This window comes from Cottoperca gobio, chromosome 3 (assembly GCF_900634415.1).
Source record: "Cottoperca gobio chromosome 3, fCotGob3.1, whole genome shotgun sequence".
Classification (NCBI taxonomy): domain Eukaryota; kingdom Metazoa; phylum Chordata; class Actinopteri; order Perciformes; family Bovichtidae; genus Cottoperca; species Cottoperca gobio.
In genome coordinates this window covers 29,685,300-29,708,698 of record NC_041357.1, presented here as the reverse complement: position 1 = coordinate 29,708,698, position 23,399 = coordinate 29,685,300, and the positions used below count along the sequence as shown (strand labels likewise).

The 23,399-nt window shown below is 42.9% G+C and overlaps 2 protein-coding genes across 5 annotated transcripts in view; one reads left to right on the top strand and one right to left on the bottom strand.

Moving 5' to 3' along the window:
* The window catches only part of shank2a (SH3 and multiple ankyrin repeat domains 2a), a 221,869-nt gene extending 215,338 nt beyond the window's left edge, over positions 1–6,531 (top strand). Inside the window, exon 27 of the mRNA XM_029426822.1 lies at positions 2,393–6,531. Coding sequence (XP_029282682.1) covers positions 2,393–2,918 — 526 coding nt within the window. The 3' untranslated portion in view covers positions 2,919–6,531. The remainder of the gene's footprint in view (positions 1–2,392) is intronic.
* Positions 6,532–8,806: 2,275 nt separating this feature from the next.
* Positions 8,807–22,952, bottom strand: cttn (cortactin). 4 transcript variants are annotated; one of them, XM_029426832.1, is made up of 16 exons: positions 22,810–22,952; positions 21,551–21,648; positions 21,362–21,435; positions 21,142–21,271; positions 19,785–19,895; positions 19,122–19,176; positions 18,677–18,787; positions 17,761–17,871; positions 17,034–17,144; positions 15,169–15,279; positions 14,103–14,158; positions 13,909–13,978; positions 13,372–13,695; positions 10,529–10,643; positions 10,368–10,436; positions 8,807–9,782 (listed from the first exon to the last, which is right to left on the bottom strand). In XM_029426832.1, exons 2-16 carry the CDS (start codon positions 21,632–21,634, stop codon positions 9,749–9,751), a joined length of 1,566 nt encoding a protein of 521 aa, XP_029282692.1. In that variant the 5' UTR covers positions 21,635–21,648; positions 22,810–22,952; the 3' UTR covers positions 8,807–9,748. The 4 variants fall into 4 exon arrangements, with proteins under 4 accessions (XP_029282692.1, XP_029282716.1, XP_029282698.1 ...); XM_029426856.1 differs by having other exon boundaries at positions 13,439–13,695; XM_029426838.1 differs by lacking the exon at positions 22,810–22,952 and adding an exon at positions 22,633–22,757.
* Between the last annotated feature and the right edge of the window lie 447 nt (positions 22,953–23,399).

Below are 23,399 nucleotides of genomic sequence, written 5' to 3'. Positions count from 1 at the left end.
ACACAAGGAAACACAAGGAAACACAAGGTAACACAAGGAAACACAAGCAAACACAAGGTAACACAAGGAAACACAAGCAAACACAAGCAAACACAAGGTAACACAAGGAAACACAAGGTAACACAAGGAAACACAAGGTAACACAAGGAAACACAAGGTAACACTAGCAAACACAAGGAAACACAAGGAAACACAAGGTAACACAAGCAAACACAAGCGAACATAAGGGAACACTAGCAAACACAAGGAAACACAAGCAAACACTAGCAAACACAAGGAAACACAAGCAAACACAAGCAAACACAAGGAAACACAAGGAAACACAAGGAAGCAGTGCATTTAGCGGGGACTATTTTTAGTGGCGGATTAATCTACATTTGGTGTTGTAGTGAGTATTTGTGGCAGCAGGACGGTGTGTGTGTGTGTGTGTGTGTGTGTGTGTGGGAGGCAAAATAAACTGCAATGTGTGTGTTCATGGTGAAGAAGGAACATGTCAGCCAGAGCAACAGTGTGTCATTGATGTGTTTATGTATACATAAATATATATATATGTATACATAAATATATTTATGTATACATATATATATATATATATATATATATATATATATATATATATATATATATATAAATAAACACACAGGTTACGTTGAGTTGTAAACAGTTTCAGTAAAGAGAGAGTTGTTCCTCTGAACCGCCTGAAGAAGTAAAACGATCTTGTGTTTCTGAAGAAGAAAGAAAACCAGATTATATAATATATATATATATATATATATATATATATATATATATATATATATATATATATATATATATATATATATATAATAGTTTATAATCTGAGCCGTTAATCATCCCACAGATGTATCTTGTGACAGATTGTCCAGACGAGAGCACGGAGAGTTTACTGCTTCATGCTGTTGAACCCTGAAGAATATAAAATAAACGCTAAATAAAGTGTGAACTCTTAGTTCCACTTTCACACGTGATGAACCATTAAACATATTAAGCTTCAGATTCAAACTGGTCCAGTTTGTTTTAGGATAAAAATATGAATCAGCAAAGAAATGAGATTTAATATCCGACGTGAAGAAGACTCTTCAGTGACAACAAGGTCAAGCCTTCGATCTTTGTGGGAAGATCGTTTTAATACTGTTTTAATAATTAGATCAAATGTTCTATTAATGCGACCTGTGACCTATAAACATAATCGCTGCTTGTAACAGTTTATTACATCAACAGTGAAACACTTTCACTACATTAACGAGATAAATATGGTAATCTCACGACGAGGTGCAGATTATTATATATTATATTATAATATATTATAATATATTATAATATATTATATATTATATTATAATATATTTTATAATATAATATATATTATATTATAATATTATATTATATATTATGATATAATAATGTATAATATATATTTATTATAATATAATATATATATATAATATATTATATATTATATATTATATTATAATAATATATATTATATTATAATATATATATATTATTATAATATATATAATATATAATATATATTATATTATTATATATAATATTATTAATATATATATATTATATATAATATATATATATATTATAACACCCAAAGCATCAATATATGACGTGTCTTCACCTTTGGTTACTGATTATATTATATATTTATCAACATATAGGAGTGATGTTAAACAGATTTCATCTTTATCTCGTGTTAGTTTATGTATTAAAATACTAAATGAATCTATTATATAAAAAACAAAGATGTAACTTGAAGGTTTGAATGGAGCAGATGAATCAAAGTATAAAATGATGCTGGTGTTATATTTCTGGTGAACTGGGAGGTAACACGTCTGGATGGAGATTAAAATCTGAAAGGCTGCTTCACCAGCTTCCTCTTCAACAGCTGCTGCACACAAAAGCCTTTGCGTGTGGCGCCCCCTACTGTTCACTTTGCTGCATTACATCAATAAACGACATGATGAATGTCTGTCGACATTATTCTCAACACGTTTTAATACTTCTGTTGTTTATTACACATCTCATGAAGGTCACGTTGCTGTCAGCTGTTTCAAAGTATCCCACTTGTTTTGACAAACAGCTGTTTCAGTTCGAGACAGTTTGTTGTGAAAATCACGAGTTTGTCGGGAACATTTTCGATTATTTCTGTTGATTGTTTTCTTGTTGTTTATACGATGGTGAAAGACGTCGATCAGAGTTTCCAAAGCCAAAAACATTTTCAGTTTATTGCCATAAAGGATTAAAGAAACCAGAAAACATTCACGTTTAAGAATCTGGAATCAGAATTACTCAAAGCGATTCTTTGAGTACGAGGTTGTGTGTTGACTAACCTGCCGTCTCCTCTCTGCCCCCGCAGGCCTCCAACAGACGACTCAGGAATGCGTAACAACGCTGCCGCTGCTTCCCTCGCCTCCACGCCTCCCAGCAGCCTCCCATCCCAGACGCACCCGTGCAGCCCGCCAGACTCCGGCTCCTCCCTCACCCCCTGCTCCTCACTGCCACCCTCCGTGTCGCCCACCCTCACAGACGTCTTCGGCCTGCCCACCCCGCCCATGGGCAGCGGCGGCGGTTACAGCCTGAGTTCCTCGTGCGGCGGCAGCGGGAGCTCGCGCTCCCCGTCGCCGCTCACACTGATGCAGGCGGTGGCGGCCTCGGGAAAGCCCTTCGCCTCCAAACCCATGGAGCTGTGGAGCAAGCACGACGTGGCGGACTGGCTGGAGAGCCTCAACCTGGGGGAGCACAGGGACGCCTTCCTGGACAATGAGATCGAGGGCGCTCACCTGTTGTCGCTGCAGAAAGAGGACCTGATAGACCTCGGCGTGACGAGGGTGGGCCACCGCATGAACATCGAGAGGGCCCTCAAGCTGCTGCAGGACAGATAAGCCCCGAGGAGACAGGGTGGCGACGTGCGGAGTCAGTCAGGGAGGGGTTACTGATCTCTTCATCGGACATGATCTCAAGACGTGGAACTGGGTAGAAGTTTTGTCCAGGCTGATGCTGCCTCTTGCTGTTTTTGTCCTCTCTCATCCTCCGCCGCCCTCATCTCAGTGCTCTGCTCTTGTCCGCCCTCTTCTTCCTTCCCACCGCCCCGAGCATCAGGGGCTCATGGGATGTCGGGGGGAGAGAAGAGAAACGCTTCTGTCACATCGAGAGAGTGGAGGAGGCCCGTACGAAGAACTGACCAGAACACACAAACACTCTGGAATAGTTTGCACTCAAACACTGGAAACAAACCTCTGGACGTGTATTTCACACAGAGACACGTGCTCACACAACTGCTTTGGAATACTAGAGACTTTTTCCATACACCCCGGTGCGGGTGCATGAAGAACCAGCTGAGCTGGTCGTTGCTCCTTTTCTATCTTTGCTAGAGTTTGTTCAGAGAATAATATTTCTTCACTAGAGTCCTACCGGAGTTATATTTCTGGGTGCATCTAAGGTTGTAGAAACATTTGACATAGACTCCATTTGTTTTGCTTTTCACTTGTTTGTGTCAAAATAAGAACATTAGCTGACATGTTTAAATAAATACTAAACCATATCTTGTGTCCATGCACACACACACACACACACACACACACCTTATGCACAGTGCCACACACTGACACACGAGAATACACACTGTCTTCACACATTCACACCCGAAGCATGAACACACACCGTTACTGCGATGGCCTTCTTCTCCTGAGAGAGAGCAAAGCGTGGAGAGAGGTGGTCACCAGAGGAGGATCTCTGTAGCAGGGGCCCCGGGGGCCCCTCGCCAGTCTACACCCACCCGGTGTCCACCTCGTCATACAGGGAAACTGAGCGGTGTGTGTGTGTGTGTGTGTGTGTGTGTCACTGGTTGACCCAGAAACATCCTGAAGGCCACAGTTGAGGGAAACTAGAGCTGTTCTTTACTTTTCTTCTTTACTTTTCTTCATCGTCAAATCTCCTTCCACTTCACCATTAGCAGGTCGACACTCGTCCATGTGGCCCCACAGTGACGCTAATGTATCAGCACGCCGTGTGTACGTGGTAGAAGTCGAGGTTTTCAGAGAGAGCATTTAAAGGAACAGTTTGACATTCTGTGAAATACACTTATTTGTTTTCTTGCCGCGAGTTCAAAGAGAAGATTGAACCCAATGTCTGAACTCTGGATATGAAGCTGGAGACGATTAGATTAAAGCAGGAAGCAGGTAGCAGCTCACTTCTTCTTCTTCTCTAGTTTCTCAGTGTGTGTTATCACTGACGCTACCGTTCGCACCCCTTTGCTAGGAGCTAGCTAGCAGCTTTGTTCAAGTTGATATAAATAACTTATGTTAATGTGAAACTGAGCGATTATTAGTTTGTCCCACTTATTTCATCAAAGTCACAAATAATAGTAATAATAATAATCGATGAATCGTCATAACTTTGATAATAATGTTTCCTTCAGCGCCACCTTCAGGGCAACAGTTAAAGCTTTACTTTCTGCTTCGTCCAAAATATCAAACATTTTTCTTTTTACTCAACTTTATTGATTGATTGAGTATATTTTTATTTATAAATAGGGAAATAGAATTATTCATTGGCAAGTAAAATTACTTTCTTAACTTAGTTTTAGCTGTTTAATACCAAGTGAATATTGGACCAATTTTTCACATATATTCCAAATATTCTGACACTAAAATGGTTAAAACGGACAAATCCAGAGAGAACCAGAGACCCGTCCACCTCAGCAACACACTCGCTAACCTTCACGAGCTAGCTAATGTTCGTAATGCTACATTTGGATGTTAGACGTGTAAATATTTAATGATAGTGAAAGAAAACAATAAAAACCTTCTGGAAATAAAACGTAATCTTCTTTCATACGTCTACACGACGTCACAACACTTCAGACGGGGTGAGGGGAGGCGGCCGCGCCCACAGGAAGTACAGCTAAGCTAAGCTAACCGTCTCCTGGCGTCACATGACAGATGTTACGATCTTCTCATCAAACTCACCAAGAAAATTAAAAAACGTATTTTCAAATATGTCAAACTATTTAAGGCTGTCGTCCGATAGCATCTCATTGACTTTGAATCCAGCGTCGAACCCTTTTTGGAGGCATTTTTAAGCTTTCAACAATTTTAAAATAACACAAGTCATAATCAACCTCGTCGTTAAGACGTGAAACTCAAAGGTTGGCATTTAAAGAGCTAAAACTCCTGTTTACCAGAGAAATGACGTGTTTTCTATATCGCTAAATGACTACCTGAACATTTTGTACATTGTTCTTTGTTAATTAAAAAGAGCGAGAAGATTAAAGAGTCACTAAGAGAGTCGTTAGCGTTAAGCTAACTCGAGCTCAACTCCCACCAGGTCCCAAACAGCCTCCCAAACTGGAGCAGCTGTTCAGAGGAAAATACTGTTTTACACCGAAACAGCCTTCAGAGTGTTTCCTCCTCGTGAGGAAGGCTGGAGACGCAGCGGCGCGTTAACTAAGCTGCTGCACGCTGACACGGGCCGAGCTTTTCTTACAATGAATCAGCAGGTCCATTCTTTGTAGCCAGAGGACGAGAAATCTTTTAGAGCAGATGGAGATTCTGCGGCTTCAGGGTTTTATGTAAGTCCACATCAAGCGGAGAACAAGCTGACAGATGTTGCTCAGCGTGAACCCTGAGTGAGATTAGAAAGGGACAGGAAGCGTTTCTGATCTGTTGCAGATGAACTTGAGTCTCTGCAACAGGACCGGACTGTAAGCTTCTCCACGTCTCACGGCAGGAGAGACTCGCTTCAAACTTTACTTTAAGGGTCCAATTTCAAACTAAATCAGCATTTATTAAGCTGGAAATGTGTGTGTTTGCTAGCAATGATTACAGGCTGGTCAGAAGTAGAAGTACAGTATGTGTTGAAACGTGTATATAAGAGTGTTTAACAGGATTAAAATATGTCTATTTGATTATATGTATAGCTCTATTAAAAAAGGTTTAGAGTAAAAAAAAATATGAAGATTGATTTATAGTTGCCAGAGCTGACTCGCTCGCCCCATCATCCTGCAGAGGATGCCTTAAGTAAGCTCACGTCCCCTTCCTCCACTACACCTGCACCACCTGTACAGCTCCAACACAAAGGAGCTCGTGTCTTTATCTCAAAGTAGATTCTTTCAGAGCACACCTCACGTGTGCTTCGATATGTGCTCCACAGTAACCCAACGTCTGAAATATATATATATCGTTTTAGAGCAAGTTCACCCTTATTTGGTTTCATATCACACTCTCACAATCGCAGCTTCATGTAGGTGCAACTTTCGAGGAGACAAATGAGATGTACACAAGCTCTGTGTTCTGTGAACATTAGCCGAGGCTGGCACGGGACAATGCTGCTATAATCCTGTTCCTGTTTGGACGTGTAACTTATTTTAAAGCAGACAGACGTGTCGGAGGGAGAAAAGCACAGTATTTTTAAAGATTTGTATAGAGTTCTACGACATTTTATAGAGGTTATCTGAACAAAAACTGTTCAACACTGACGCGTGGATTGCCAAAAAAACGAAATACTATATAGATAAAAACGTGGATATTGTTATTAGACTTATGGGTTATGTAAGAAGCAATATTTATTCTGAATGAATCTCCTTGTTTGTGTTTTATTTTCCCATTTTAAAGTTACATATGATGCAGTGTTTTAACGAAGTGTTGCCTAAAGTAGACTTAAAGGGGACATATCGTGCTCACCTTCAGGTTTACACTTGTAATAATGTTTTCTACTCGAACATGTTTTATGTTCAGAAAACACATTATTGTTCTCATACTGTCCGTTTGAATATACCTGTACTCACTCTCTGTCTGGAAGTTCGAGCGCCTGTCTCTTTAAGAAAGATGGAAACATTCTGCACTTCACATATGTTCCCGACTGGTCGGCGCTCCAGATACACAAGAGTTTCATGACATGTCCCCTTTAAGATATTACGGCTAATAAAGTGACCAGATATCCCAGGTATCTTCTGACGACCACCATCTGCCTGACCAGACGTCTCATCTCCTGAAACCACCTCACTTTAGAGTGTGTATAAAAGAAAAGAGTAAAAATGTGTACATTAAAAAAAGATATATGTGCAGGCCATCTTGGTAGGAAACTATATATATGTATACATAAGTCCAGCGAACAGACGAGCGGCGGCCGATGATTCCTTACCATGGATCAGCTGAGTCACCAGTTCTCTGTGGACATGTAGAGCTGTAGATGTAGATCTTTAAAGAGCATCACAGGTGTAGGACTCACTGACCCGCGTCCACTCCCACCTTTATCACCTTTATCACCGTCCAGCATTTGGGTAACTGTTTCTTTTTTATTTTCTTTCTTTCTTAATTTGTTCTCATTAATAGATTTTATTCTTTGATTAAGATTCTTTCGGTAATTTTGTGCAAAGACTTGTGTTCATGTTTTCTATGTTGCTGTAATTTTGTGCTACTGAATCATCGTAGAGTCGACTAATTACTGAGATGAAAAAGAGAGAATTTTCCTGTAACTGCACTCTTCCTTCCCCCTGCCCCCCCACCCCCCTCAAATCCTCGAGACTTCTTGTATGGCAACCAAAATTCACTGTAAGAAATAAATATAATATTGCACTAGTGTCGTATCCCTGTCAGTCCTTCCAGCGCCGGTCTGTGGGAGCGTCTGCATCATCAGACAGAAGCAACTTTTAGTGTGCAAATGTCTCGTGTGCCACCAGAATAATTATAAACTCTAACAGCCTTTAAATATAATACAGTATTTTATCTTTTTATTCTTGTGTCATTTACTCTGCTTTGAATTGTTTTAAAAAGTGCTCCATAATATTATTAAATTGATTTTTAAGCTATTAAAAAAATAATTTAATGTAATTTAAATGATACATTATAAAAGTTAAAGTTAAAATAGAAAAGAAACCGATGTTGGATCTAAAGATTATTACATTTAATTAAAATCCGCACATTTAAATCTGTTGGCTGTTATGTGTCCGGCCAATCACAGCTTCTGTTGCTGCTCTGTGGCCTTTTATTTATTTTTTTTATCTTTCATTTAAAGCATTCAAGGAATTTTCATCATCGTTTTACTTTGTTTTTTTATTAATAATTTAAATGCTAATTAGATTAATTTATAAAAGGATGTATGAAATGAGACCTCACTGAACTTCTTCTGTAGAAAGTAGTTCCAATATTTAAACTCTGAGCTCCACAACATGTACAAACATTCACCGGACAAATGCAACGTAACCGATCTGCACTGTGCACTAAACATAAGATAAATATAAAATCCAGAAACCTTCATCTGTTGGAGAAATAAACTTCATTTCCTGAACTTTGAATCCTAAGTTTCTCGGAGTGTTTCATCTGAGATGTTGCGTCTGCACACCTGTGCAGGTGCAGGTTCATAATGTTGGGGCCGTTTTCTCTTCCATTCACACTAAATATAAAAAATGCACAAAAAACACATCCTGATATTTTCGGGTTTGTTGAGGTTGATGGATACTGCTGTCCCACAATGCATTGCACAGGACATGGAGTAAATATAATTTCAAAGTAAAGTAAAGTAATTGTATAGTATGTGATAAAAACATGTTATAATTTCATGTCATGAAAAGAATCATGTATTTAATCAAATAAAATAAAGTTATATACAAATCATAGTGTACTAAAAATGTATCAGTTAAATGTTCTAAACAAAGTGTAACGAATGTCACGCAGTCGTAAAGAAATCATCGTCAGGACAGAGGAAATAACTCGAGCGATTTAGTCAAACAAACGACGATAACGTTCATTAAAATAACGTTAAAGAAACAAGATTATAATTCATAGTTCATTTATTGAAAAAAAAGAAAAGAACAAGCAGGTAATGAAGCGGCTCGAGCGACACGTACAAATAATGCTCCTCAAAAGGTCTCACACACACACACACACACACACACACACACACACACACACACACACACACACACACACACACACACACACACACACACACACACACACACACACACACACACACACACGTAGTATTTCTGTTTAACTTGTGATTTGCGAGAGCGGCGAAGAAGTCTTTGACACGATGACCTCGTTATACTGCGAACAATTCAAACATCAAACATTATTCATTTCTAATCGACTTCACTGACGCAGGAGTTCAGAAACGGAACGTATTCGTACTTAATGAAGCTTCGCGTTCGCTCGGAGGGGAATTTAAAGTCCTGTGCAACACGGCGAACGTTACGCACACAGACCAGGAAGGAGTTCCTCAGCGTGTTGGTCCACAGTGGACGAGCTGGTCACGCCACATGAAGATGCTTACACTGAGGTTGCACAACAGAACCTGAAGCACCAGAAACCTTCACACTTGTGCTGCGAGGCAGGAGGAGAGTTACTCTCAGATGAGGAGTTCTATATATTCTCTTCATCGAGGTAACTCCTCCTCCCCGGCGTCCGCTACACGGAGAGAAAGAGATGCGTGGGAGAGGAAAGACGGAGCGAAAGAAAGCCGACTAGCAGCCTCGCGGCGTGGAAGCGGTACGATGAGGTGACGAGAGAGAAGAACAAAATGGGAACAAGGAAATCGTCTCCTTCCTCTTTCTATAATTATTATGTTCTGCACCGGGACGGGGACGCAGGTCTTCGCGACGGGACGTCATCATTGCCGAACCTCCACGTAGTTGGCCGGGAAAAGGCCGTAGGCGCCTCCGCACACGCCTCGCCACCAGCCTTCGTCGATCATCTCGATGTTGGTGATGATGTCATCGGGGTCGAAGGAGATCTCGTCTTCGCCGGCTGAAACGGGAAAAAGACACTAAAGCTCATCACTTATCTCTTTACCTTGAACTCCTTCTACGACGGATTACGTCCTGATGTAGTCGATCACTTAGAGTCATATTATATATTATACTTTATTATTATTATACAAGATCTCTTTTAGTCATAGGGTTAGTCAAAGAGTTCTGCAGATTCATTGAAAATGAAAACAATCTTTATTTACGACCATGAAGTTGTTGATCATGCCGAGTGTAAAGTTATTATTCATCGTGTTCCAATTGTTTCTGTGGCTTGTACGAGAGTTTTTAACCTCTATAAAGACGGATGTGATGAAGAAGCAGGTTCCTCGCTCTCTCTGTGTTTAACATTGTGCTGCCGCTTCTCGTTTATCTTGTGCCATAAATGTGTGAAGGGTCGACGGTCGTGGTGCTGGAAGGTGAGTCAGTACAAGTGTTGGTCACTGTGCAGTTTGTTCGAGGATAAAAAGAAACAAAGACGAAAGCTACTGATGCTGCATCTCACGGTTCTGCACTTCCTGACAGTTCACTTTGCCTCTGGAAGCAAACGCACTGAATCTGATGGTTCCACAGCCTTCAGTCTCACCTGCTTGGTAGTCGTACAGAGCCACCGCCGTCACGCCGAGGTCCTCGCCGTACTCGTACGCCTGGCCGTCTGCAAGAGGAAGATGGTTTATTATTAGTTTCCGAGCGAAGAGACAGAAACTCCCGTATGACGAGTAGCTGATGATGTAGATGAAGCGTCACCTGCTGCTGCTGCTGCGGTCTCCTCGGGGGTCTGGTACAGATCCTCCTGGTTCTGCTGCTCCGCCTCGTACAGCTGCTCTCCGTTCTCCTCCGCAGCCTCGTGGTGGGACACTTCCTGTGTGTTCATACAAGCAAACACGATCTGTTTAATGACTAATAACACTCAGGCCACACTCAGTCCACATTAAGATTTAGTCCACACTAAGTCCACATTTAGTCCCACTAAGTCCACATTTAGTCCCACTAAGTCCACACTAAGTCCCACTAAGTCCACATTTAGTCCACATTAAGTCCATATTTATTCCACATTAAGTCCATATTTAGTCCACATTTATTCCACACTAAGTCCACATTAAGTCCACATTAAGTCCACACTAAGTCCCACTAAGTCCACATTTAGTCCACATTTAGTCCACATTAAATCCACATTTAGTCCACATTAAGTCCACACTAAGTCCACATTTATTCCACATTAAGTCCACATTAAGTCCCACTAAGTCCACATTAAGTCCACACTAAGTCCCACTAAGTCCACATTTAGTCCACACTAAGTCCCACTAAGTCCACATTTAGTCCACATTTAGTCCACATTAAATCCACATTTAGTCCACACTAAGTCCACACTAAGTCCACATTTATTCCACATTAAGTCCACATTAAGTCCACACTAAGTCCACATTTAGTCCACACTAAGTCCACACTAAGTCCCACTAAGTCCACATTTAGTCCACATTTAGTCCACACTAAGTCCACATTTATTCCACACTAAGTCCACATTTATTCCACATTAAATCCACATTTAGTCCACATTTAGTCCACACTAAGTCCACATTTATTCCACACTAAGTCCACATTTATTCCACATTTATTCCACATTAAGTCCACATTTAGTCCACACTAAGTCCACATTAAGTCCACATTTATTCCACATTTAGTCCACACTAAGTCCACATTTAGTCCACATTAAATCCACACTCAGTCCACATTAAGTCCACATTAAGTCCACACTAAGTCCACATTTATTCCACATTTAGTCCACACTAAGTCCACACTAAGTCCACATTTATTCCACATTAAGTCCACATTTAGTCCACACTAAGTCCACATTAAGCCCACATTAAGTCCACATTTATTCCACATTTAGTCCACACTAAGTCCACATTTATTCCACATTAAGTCCACATTAAGTCCCACTAAGTCCACATTAAGTCCACACTAAGTCCCACTAAGTCCACATTTAGTCCACATTTAGTCCACACTAAGTCCACATTTAGTCCACACTAAGTCCACATTTAGTCCACACTAAGTCCACACTAAGTCCCACTAAGTCCACATTTAGTCCACACTAAGTCCACATTTATTCCACACTAAGTCCACATTTATTTCACATTAAGTCCACACTAAGTCCACATTTATTCCACATTAAGTCCACATTTAGTCCACACTAAGTCCACATTAAGTCCACATTTATTCCACATTTAGTCCACACTAAGTCCACATTTAGTCCACATTAAATCCACACTAAGTCCACATTAAGTCCACATTAAGTCCACACTAAGTCCACATTTATTCCACACTAAGTCCACACTAAGTCCACATTTATTCCACATTAAGTCCACATTTAGTCCACACTAAGTCCACATTAAGCCCACATTAAGTCCACATTTATTCCACATTTAGTCCACACTAAGTCCACATTTAGTCCACATTTAGTCCACACTAAGTCCACATTAAGTCCACACTAAGTCCACATTTAGTCCACACTAAGTCCACATTTATTCCACATTAAGTCCACATTTAGTCCACACTAAGTCCACATTTATTCCACATTAAGTCCACATTTAGTCCACACTAAGTCCACATTTATTCCCCATTAAGTCCACATTTAGTCCACACTAAGTCCACATTTATTCCCCATTAAGTCCACATTTATTCCCCATTAAGTCCACATTTAGTCCACACTAAGTCCACATTTATTCCACATTTAGTCCACACTAAGTCCACATTTATTCCACATTAAGTCCACATTTAGTCCACATTTAGTCCCCATTAAGACCACATTTAGTCCCCATTAAGTCCACATTTAGTCCACACTAAGTCCACATTTAGTCCACACTAAGTCAACATTTAGTCCACACTAAGTCCACACTAAGTCCACATTTAGTCCACACTAAGTCCACACTAAGTCCACACTAAGTCCACACTAAGTCCACATTAAGTCCACACTAAGTCACACTAAGTCCACACTAAGTCTGTACGCTCGCTGCTCCAGAGTCCAGGGGGTCTACTGTTTAACAATCGTCCCGTTAGCATCGACCTGCTGACGCTCGCTCAGCTTTTAAGACACATTTCTACAGACTTGTCTTCTCGCCTGAAAACTAGCAAATCTGTTGTGCAACCACCAGATTTAAAGTTGTTCTTACTTTTGGATTGTTTATTCGTAACATTATTGTAAACTGTTTTCTGGTTTTTCCTTATTATTATTATTATATTTGTTTGCTGTCTATGGTATAAAAGCACTATACAAATAAAATGTGTATTATTATTAATAAAATGGAAATGTGTGCTGTCATGATGATGATACTGGAAGTTGTTAGTTTGCACTGCAATAATAATAATCAATAATATTTGATTGCTCAGCATTTACAAGGTGTTTGTCTGAACGAGCAGGACTCTACTTACACCTGTCTCCTGCTCCTCTTTGCACAACCAGTTCACCTGCAGCATCTTTTCATCGGTTCTTTCTTTGCAATATTAAAAGATTGTTTTGAATAAAATTATTTTTGTCTGTACCTGAGAAGACACTGACAGACACAGACACTTTAAAAAGCACCATGACTCACTTCGTATGCGGGGGGCAGCGGGGGCAGCAGCGGCAGCAGCAGGGGCAGCAGCGGCGGTAGCAGGGGCAGCGGCGGCAGCAGCAGGGGCAGCGGCGGCTTGCAGGACTGGGGGAGTCGGGCTGGGGGTGGGACTGGGACTTGCAGCAGGGACGGGAGACGGAGCCTTGGCCGTCTCTTCGATTTTACGGCGCGCGTCCTCTTGCTCCTGCTTTTCCTTGACTTGTCGACGCGCCCGCTCCTCCTCGGTCCTCTTCCTGTCCTCCTCCTCCTTCTGCTTGGCGATGTTCTCAAAGCGAGCCTTGATGCTTCCAGTGTTGTTGCCAGCTGAGGAAGGAGGATGAAGACATGTGATCATGGATGGACACAGACAAAAACATGCATAACAACCGCAAAAAGAGACTAAACAACTATAACGTGGGTCTTGATCCTGTGTAGGAGGGGGGGGCATTGTTTATGTCTGTGCCCAGCGGCCCATCGTCTCATCACCCCCCCCCCCCCATGATGTACTGAGGTCAAACAAAGCTGAAGAACGCTCACCGGCCTCCACAGGTTTGGTTTTCTGGTAAGATGAGGCCGGCTTCTCCACATCCTCAAAAGTCGCTGCGCTCTGTCAGCCAGAGAGAAGACGTGAGACAGAACCACACACACACACACACACACACACACACACACACACACACACACACACACACACACACACACACACACACACACACACACACACACCTTACCTTATCCATCCGGTCATTCTGGACTCCAAATTTACCTCCAAATCCTTTAGAATAATCTGGTAACAAACAGGAGATAAAAGTTAACGTTTCTATTTTACAGTAATGACCCGACCACCGTCCGCAGCATCAGAACTACTTTTTTAGCGCAGACCTTGAACAACTACGGGACTATTGAGTTTGATCTCCTCGTTCGAGACAGAGATTCTCAGGTCTGCAGAAGTTCAGATGAAGCAGACTGTGGTTGGTTTCAGAAGAAGTGCTGCATGAAGAGGACGGAGGGTTGAGGAGCTCATGCAAACCTGTAGAAACAGAAACAACCGACAGACGGACTGACGGGAGAATCCTGATTCAAGGCAGACAGAAGGGGTCGAGCTCAAACTCTGCATTGAACATCAGCCACGTCTCTGTGGTCGCACGACATCATGCACAGCACAAACAGCATGGGGGCAGTGTAAGAAACAGCAGGGGGGAGGGGGGGATTCATATGATGTAACACAGGAAGTCCTCTACATTTCTAAATCTAACTTTTGTGCTGGATTTGCTGCGTACTGATCGTCATCACCTGACCCACGATGAAGCCGGTGTGTAGCAGGGAACGCTCCGCACATTTAATGCTGGCATTACAAATAGAATCTGATCATGTGATCCAAGAACTCCAGAAGTCACGACCTTCTACTGCGTCTCCACGACCTTCTGCTGCGTCTCCACGACCTTCTGCTGCGTCTCCACGACCACGGTGGACTTTCTGCTTTTAGTTTCATTTCGCTATGAAATAAATGACAAACTGCGTCGTTTCAGGACAAACACGACAAAGGCAGCGCATATATAATAAGATAACGTTGTTGTTGTTTCCAGAAGAACATCTAAGTTTGTAAAATATAAATGTTGTGTTCCATGCACATCAACAATATGGATGAGGGGGGGGGGGTGCGCCAAAGAATGAGTATCAAGCTAGTTAGTATCGAGCACGGGATGGGAACAGGATGGGTGATAATAAGGGAGGGATTTTTGAAATGGGAGGTGTGGATTAGGGTGGGGGTTGTGAGGGTTCGGGGGGGTTCTGTGCCTTTCTGTGACTCGTGTTTAGCCAGGATCTCCTTGTGCTCATAGCCCACAGCACACTGGTCCTGCTTCTCCATCTCTACCCCGTACTGCCCTCCAAACCCACGCTTATAGTCTGCAACACACACACACACACACGCACACGCACACACACACACACACACACATCTTCATTGTATTGACGACACATTCCTGTAAATTAATCCATTTGTTTCAGGATTAAACTGTAGTCCCGTGTAACTCTCAGAGCACAGTATGAACTCATAACAGGTTCAATATCAACTAACTTTTGAAAGTTGTACCGTCAGATGCTTACTTACTTAAAGTACATGCGTACCAGATGTCAAGACTTTAGACCAATCAGAACAGAGCACGTGGAAGTGTTCCTCATCAGAATAAATCGTCTTTGGGCACAAATGTGTTAAAATTATTACCCAGATCTAAAAATGATCACGTTGTGAAAACCTTTGAGGAGCAGCTCCTCCTCCTCCTCCTCCTCCTCCCTCCTCCTCTTCCTCCCTCCTTCCTCCCTCCTCCTCCTCCTCCTCATTTAGTGACTTCCGGGCGCTTTGCTCGTTTCAAAAACGAGGTGAGCAGACACGTGGACTGGCTGGAAACACCAAGTTGTTCATATTTTTAGAGCAGTTATATTCCTAACTAGGGCGAGAGGCCATGTGCAGTAAATATTAGGGCTGAACTGAATCTCATTTCTTTTATATTTATAAATATACATCGTCATGTTATGACGTCATCATCCTAATAAAGGTACTTTAATAGGATTTGTGGTCATTAAATGTAATTTAAAGTGCTGCTGGACAAACATTCAAGTCGTATTATATATTAAAAAAGGAACATTGCAGGTTGTGCACATGTAGCCACATTCACTTGGGTTTAAAACCAGCAGAATGAAACAGATCTCATCGTGCCACTGATGAGAGGAACATGTGTTTATTGCTGCTGCAGTAGAAGTACGACTGTGCAGAGAGCAGCTTGTGAAGCAACTGCTGAATAATGTGGCGAGTTCACTGCAGGCCTCACTGAATGTCTAAACCTCCTTTAAAAGAGAATAAAAAGGCTTTGAAGATGCAGCAACGTCACGTTACTCTGCTCCCGCACTTACTATAAATCTGTCTGAATGACGTCAGCGAACATGCAGATTAAATCTGAGCTGTGGTTTCACTTCCTGTCTGAGCGTTTGTTTTACCCGCAGATTGAGGAAGTTGTCCCCCTTTGACAGACCACATCCAGCACAATACAACCACATCAGAGGTGCAGGTCTGAGGAGGAAGACCGGCTTTACAGCGAACACAAGTTGTGTTGCTAAACTCGAAGCAGAAGACGTGTGAAGGCGGACGCTTGGTGGATATTCTCAGTTTACACCCGACACGTGGAAACGTTACAGCTGTTCTAAAGGAAACATAAAGACTGAGCAGCAGGGTGGCGCCACATCTGAAAAGACTGACTTTGTGCTTTTCTTCTGCAGACGCAACATTTTCAAACATCTGACTTTGCATTTCTTATTTCAGCCAAAGCTTCATTTAGGTGTTTTCCTCCTCGCTCCTCGCTCCACGCTCATTTCCTGGTTGCTGTTGACGACGTTTATGATAATCATCCACTAAACATTTCTTACTAAATCTGAGATATTTAATAGACGTATTTCACGACATGGGGTAGAATATGACGACGGAGCTTCAGCTGAAGGTGTGAACATTAAACACTGAAACCATCATCAGTCTGATGGAAGATTCACTCGGACATCCCATAAACAAACCCAGCGCTCGGCAACATTACCTACAGCTGGAGACGTTCTTCAGAGCGGCTCAAAACACCTTGCACGTCTCCTGAAACCAGCAGAACGCGAACATGTACCTTTCTGGGACTCGTGAAGCTGAAGTTTCTCCTGGTGGTCCCATCCCAGCGCCGACTTGTCCTGTCTGTCCGTCTGCACACCGAACTTTCCCCCGAAGCCCTTCACGTAGTCTGCAGAGACACGGGACAGAGACGCACGCATTAAGTCGCTGCGGCTGCTTCTTTAACTGTTAGAAACATTTCTGTATTAAAACTTCTGAAGCGTTATCACGTGACCCGGTTATCACATGGGCAAACAGCCCGGTGCATTGTGGGGGAGTTCTGAGGTCATCTGCTACGCTTTCAACATGAGCCCGTATGTGTACGCTGCAGTCTGCGCAGGTGAGTCAGCTCCAGGTGAAGCTGCTCAGACATGTCAGGACACACAGGAGGGAGCGTCTCGTCCACACAAACAAGCCGACGGCAGCAGAAGACTTTTCACTTCAACAATCAAAATGTAGAGGATATACTTTTACTGATATTACAAAACTTCTCTTTTGCAATACTGTTGGTATCACTGCAGCGTGCAGCACCACGTGTCCTCCTCCAACGTTAAAGTCTTAATGTTTATCCGCTTCCTTCTGAAACCCACTTAAAGTAACACCTATTTAAAAACAGAAACACTTTTAAAGCTGGTTCCCCCGTTAGTACCGCTTTATATGAACTCCTGAGTGACAAGCAATTACTACAAGTGTTCATGCGGACATGACGTGTTGAGCATATGTAGAGGAGCTGAGATGATACCGACCTTTCTGGGACTCGTGCTTCTCAGTTTTGCCCTGGTACTCAAAGCCCACAGCGCTCTTGTCCACCTTGTCGGTCTCAACACCAAACTTGCCGCCAAAGCCCTTGGTGTAATCTGCCGGTGGGTTGAGCAGAGGAGAAAAATCCAAAGTGAAGACAAGAGGAGCAGAGTTAACGCATGGAGCACAAAGTCTTTCTGTCCCCATGCAACTGCACCGTTGACATAAGTTTTATCCCACAGGTCATAAGAGTGTTGACCTCCTGAGCTCTGCCACCTCTCACATCTGTTTCTTCCACACACTGTACAGTCTGTACATCTAATCTGTACATTTCTTCTTATTCCTGCATTGCACCATTTTATTACTTTTCTGTATGTTTGGTTGTTTGGGAGCTGCGACCTGTAGCTGCTGTGCGCAGGACAGTAAAGCTTCTGAATCAACAGTTTCACGTATGTTATATGTTTTTAGTCTGTGTGCATTTTACATAGAACACATAAGAATAAAAAAGCATATCTGGCATTTTAAGAAGAGAACGTTAACAGGAAGAACACTGATGGGGGCAACACAGGGCAGCTGGTTCCTGCCCAAAGCGCAGAGCAGCCACAGACTAGCGGGCGCTGCCAGGTCTGTGCCCGACACCTGGATCTGACATTAAAGGCTTTCACAAAGGAAGTGGCCATTTACGTCCAAAACGTCTCCCAAGTCCTCTGCGGCAGATGTGCCGTGTACCAGATCTTACAAACACGACAATACAACTTATTATTTGACACTGCGGGAAACAAACATCACGTTTCAGATCAGATGAAAACAAATGTGTGAAACATTATTAAAGGAAGCAAAGAGGAAGAAATGTGTGTGTGTGTGTGTGTGTGTGTGTGTGTGTGTGTTACGTGTTCCACATGGCAGGAAATCTAAACAAACCTTTCTGGGACTCGTGTTTCTCGGTTTTGCCCTGGTAATCGAAGCCCATTGCGCTCTGGTCGACACGATCTGCCTGCACGCCGTATCGCCCCCCAAACCCAGTGGAGTAGTCTACACAGCAAAGCGGGGGGGGGCAAGGGTCAAAGGTCAGGGTGAAGCAGCATGGAAGCAGCCCAGTTCCACATTAAAGACAGAATCAAAACATTGACGGTCGTCGTTATCACACAATCATGTCAGGCTTTTTAAACCCACCCCCCCTCAGGAGACACACGCAGACTGTGTGCTGTTACCAGCGCAGACAGAAGGATCTCTGCACTGGTAAACAATGCCAGTACAAAGGAACCAGTGGAACTGGGCTAATGTTCTGCACGTGTGTGCATCTGGGATGTATCTGGATCAAATCAAACTGCAGCTGAAACAAAAAGACAACAAGTTGTGACGTCACCTTTCTGAGAAGCATGTTTCTCCGTCTTCCCAGCATACTCAAACCCGACAGCTGACTGCAACGAGAGGAGGAGCAACAGTTACTGTAGCGACGGCGTCCCCTCGTAGCACCTTCACACTCACAACTCAAACTATATTCACAGCTTTAGAAGACGCTACAATGACAGATGTTATACTTGATCCCTTGCATAGATCGATGATAGATTTCAGTGTGATGTCCTCGCTGCACACAAAGGGAAGCAGCTGTAATAACATGTATAATAACACAACACTATAACTGTTATAGAAATCTCTTCAGTCGTTAACGGATCATATCACGTCTCTACTCGCTGACTACAAGTTATATTCATTACAGAAAGTTGATTCCATAAAGAAAGACTCATTTAAGATGAATCTGTGTTCGAACTGATCGAGTTTGTTTCAATGTAAATATAAAAGTCAATAAAAGCAGCGTTCAGAGGCACTCGGGTGCGTAGTCCAGGTCACTTTGTGAGGAACTATTAACTGTTGCTTTTATCCAGAAATCTATAAACAAGTTCACACTCAATGTTCTGGAACTGTCTCGTTTCCTTAAGAGGGAGTCAAGCGTTTTAAAGGTCAACGCAGACCCTGTTGGAAATGAAGATGTTGTCAGCGCTGCAGAGCGCTGCGTCGCAGGACATACCTCGTCCACACGGTCAGCTTGAACTCCAAACTTCCCTCCAAAGCCCTTGGAGGTATCCGTCTGGGAGCAGTGCTTGGACAACTTGCTCTGGTAGTCATGACCCACGGCAGACTGAAGAAACAGGAAAAGACTCAATTTTAAAGGGAACATATGAGGGGGGGGGTCACGAAAAGAGCAGTCCAGCTGGAAACACAGCCAGCGGTGTGAAGTGGTGACATCTCATCACAGATGCAGTGTGGTGTAAACAGCGCTGGCTCATCACATTCATGCTGCAGCGAGCACACAGCCCAGAGATGGAGCGGTGAAATGTCCACAGCTGACTCAGGCAGGACGCCGAGGTCAGTGACCTTTGTGGGAGGAACTTTGCTTCTCACATTTTCATTAATGGCCTCTTTGAATTATGAAAAAGCCACAAGATGGCAGATGTTCTGAAATACAAACCAGGATTTAGCAAGCGGTTTATATTTAGCTTCAGGTCCGGCGACGACTACAGAACATTATATCTTATAATCTTCAGAATAAAGTGAGCTCTCATCAAACCAACACATTATTGATTAATAATTAATAACGTGTGGTTTGTGTGCATTGATCCAGAGATCCAGAGAAAAGTGTTTCAGCGCACGTCTGTGACACATCTGACATCCACGAGGACATCATGTGTCGAGATACTGTGTGAAGCTCCGGCTGACGAAACACAGTTTAAAGTAATACACGTGCAAAGATATCTTAAAGTCTGGGCTTCAGCCGGTCTCTGCGTTCGGTCTCGTGATGCTGAACGGTGTGAATGAACTGAATGTATTCTGCATCCAAAACGTTTCAACATTAAGTTTTAAAGTTCCTTCTTCACCGTGGAACTCTCGAGAGCCATTTAAAGGTTTCATGCAGTAACATTCAAGCACTTTCAATCTTTATCATCGTCTATAAAACAAAGTTTACAGAACTGCATATCCAAAGCAATCAAATTGTGTATTTATTATTTTTGTTTACCAGCTGCAACGTTGAACGTTTGTTTTGCATGTGTACGTTCCGCATCAGGATTATTAAAGCTCAGCTCGCTGAGACAACAAACACGTACGACGAAGGAACCCTTTCATTTCTAATAGTTTTGGTTGACGTGAAGATGAAACGCCCGATTATGTTGAAAAACAAGCATTTTTCAAGGACTATATTTGAATTCAAGCTTCATCCTCACCTTGAAAACATAACGCTTTCTCCAAACCTGCATTTAGTAGAAGACTGAGATCCAAAGCTGCAGAACAGAAACTAAACGGAGCCTGAGCAGAGTTAGAACACTTCAACGCAGCGATACATCTGGCACACGGCTCTTAGAAACATGGACTCGTGTGCTTCTTCTTACCTTGTCCATGCGGTCCTGCTGAACTCCAAATTTCCCTCCATATCCATGCGAGGCCTTTGGCCCGGTGTCACACTCCTTCTGCCTCAAGCTGGTGTGCTCCGTCGACACCGCCTCACGCAGCCGGTTTATACTATCCCACGGAAGAAAATAGTTAGGACTCACATTTTGGGGCTTTCCACGTTGCATTTAATACCAAAAGAAAAAAGATTGGCTTCCTCACTCTATGTGCTCCTGATGTCCTGAGCCGGCCACCGTCTTCGCCCCCCAGCGCTGCTCCCTCTCCGACACGTCATTCTAGAAATCCAGGAAAACAAACTTTAATGGAAAAGAAATGGTGAAGAGGAGAGAGAAGGCTGGAGGGAGGAGAACTGAAGGGGGAATTGAGGGAGGAAGACGCGTGCAGCGGTACCTCGAAGTCTGGGTCAGTCTCCCAATCGTCCCCTTCGTCATTTACAGCCACATTGACTGACTGTCCTGCTGCTGCCTTCCACATCTTTAGTGCTCACACTGAAAAACAAGAACCCTTCTTTGAGAGAAAGAAATACTTCATGTAGACACAGAGACCCGAGTCAAAGCTCAAGTCTTTAAGTATAACTTCAGATGTTGAAGATGAAGCTCCAGGAACAGCCAGGAAGTGGACATTGTGTTTAGACCGCAGCGTTGTGTCCTGAAGGGCGAGACTTTAGAATTACCTTTGTGTCTAACTTGCATGTAGAGCTGGAACATTTAGTTGATATTGTTTTTCTTACATTTAGGGCTGCAACTATTTACAGTGCTGATTAAGCTGCCAAATGTTTTCTACTAATCTACTACATCCGTTTCCCAGAGCCCAAGGTGACATCGTACAATTAGGTCTACTCGCTTTGACAGTCATCTTATGTCAACGGACTCATTCATCGGTATGGTATGGTATGGTATGGTATGGTATGGCTTTTTGTACTAATCCCAATTCCTGACTCAGCTCAATGTGGGCAATCAGCATGTGTGTTCCTCCTGAGGTAACACCCGAGGAACACGTCCCCACCAGGAAGCAGCAGCCTGGCGAGTCCCAACAACTCTGTGTGTTGACAGGAGTATCTCCCACAACCCAACCACACCCATCCTTCAAAACCTCCAGTCTTTCCGCCCAGGCCGGGGGAAAAGAAGTGCATGTAGGTGTGACTGGGGGGTAAATAAACCTGGAGAACAGGGAGCAGCTGGGAGACTGTTTCCGTGTCAGTCAGCTCGTTTACCCTCGCGAGCTTCAATCTATGTAGGTCAGGCTATATCTGCAGACATGAAAGGACCATCATCCCCAAACATGTAAAGGTGTGCCCCCCCCATTAAAACGCAGTTAATTAAGCATTCGTGTGGTTTGCTGCTCGGAAGTGACATTCAGACATTGTATGCGCATCGTCTTCATCTTCATCTTCATCAGCATGAACATCATGCTTCTGTCGACACACGAGGGTCACACGTTGAGTGAGGAGCACAACAATGCTCTGTATTTACCTGTAACAAGGTGGCAGTGTTAACGTTAGCTGTGCTGTCTGTGGTATTTCCTGTTCCCAGTTAGCTAGCTGGCTAAAGCTAACATGGAATGATTAACTGACTCCGCGCGAGCTTAGTGCGCGTTCTTTCACAGGTAGACATTTGTTCTAACCTCCGACTGAAGTGTTTAATACTCACCGTCTACGACAAAGGTAACTCCGACCAGAGTCTAAACTGGATATTAAACAAATCCCCCTGGTGGATGTAGTCCGTTCACACCTCAAGCCTTGATGGAGAAACTGGGATGTGCTGGATCACTTCCGGCTCTCCCAGGATCCCGTTCTCCGGCGTGCTGACGTCACACATGGGCGGGCGACGTAAAACATCCGCTGAACTCAAATGTTACATAACGCCTCATGTACATATTAAACACTTGTAATATAAACTGTGTTGATGTGAGTCATGAAGTGGGGAAGCTTCATGATATCTGTTAGTTACATGTTTGACCCTGTTCACCTGTAGTGTGTACAACATGTATGACTCTGTTCACCTGTAGTGTGTACAACATGTATGACTCTGTTCACCTGTAGTGTGTACAACATGTATGACCCTGTTCACCTGTAGTGTGTACAACATGTATGACTCTGTTCACCTGTAGTGTGTACAACATGTATGACTCTGTTCACCTGTAGTGTGTACAACATGTATGACTCTGTTCACCTGTAGTGTGTACATGTATGACTCTGTTCACCTGTAGTGTGTACAACATGTATGACTCTGTTCACCTG

Bases quoted from the DNA above. Each gene is read 5' to 3' on its own strand.
- cttn (XM_029426856.1), bottom strand. From the start codon at position 21,634: ATGTGGAAGGCAGCAGCAGGACAGTCAGTCAATGTGGCTGTAAATGAC. The intron at 18,788-19,121 runs GTGACGTCACAA...TTTGCTGTGTAG, and splicing joins GAAACATGCTTCTCAGAAAG to ACTACTCCACTGGGTTTGGG. The intron at 13,979-14,102 runs GTAAGGTGTGTG...TCTGGCTGACAG, and splicing joins AGAATGACCGGATGGATAAG to AGCGCAGCGACTTTTGAGGA.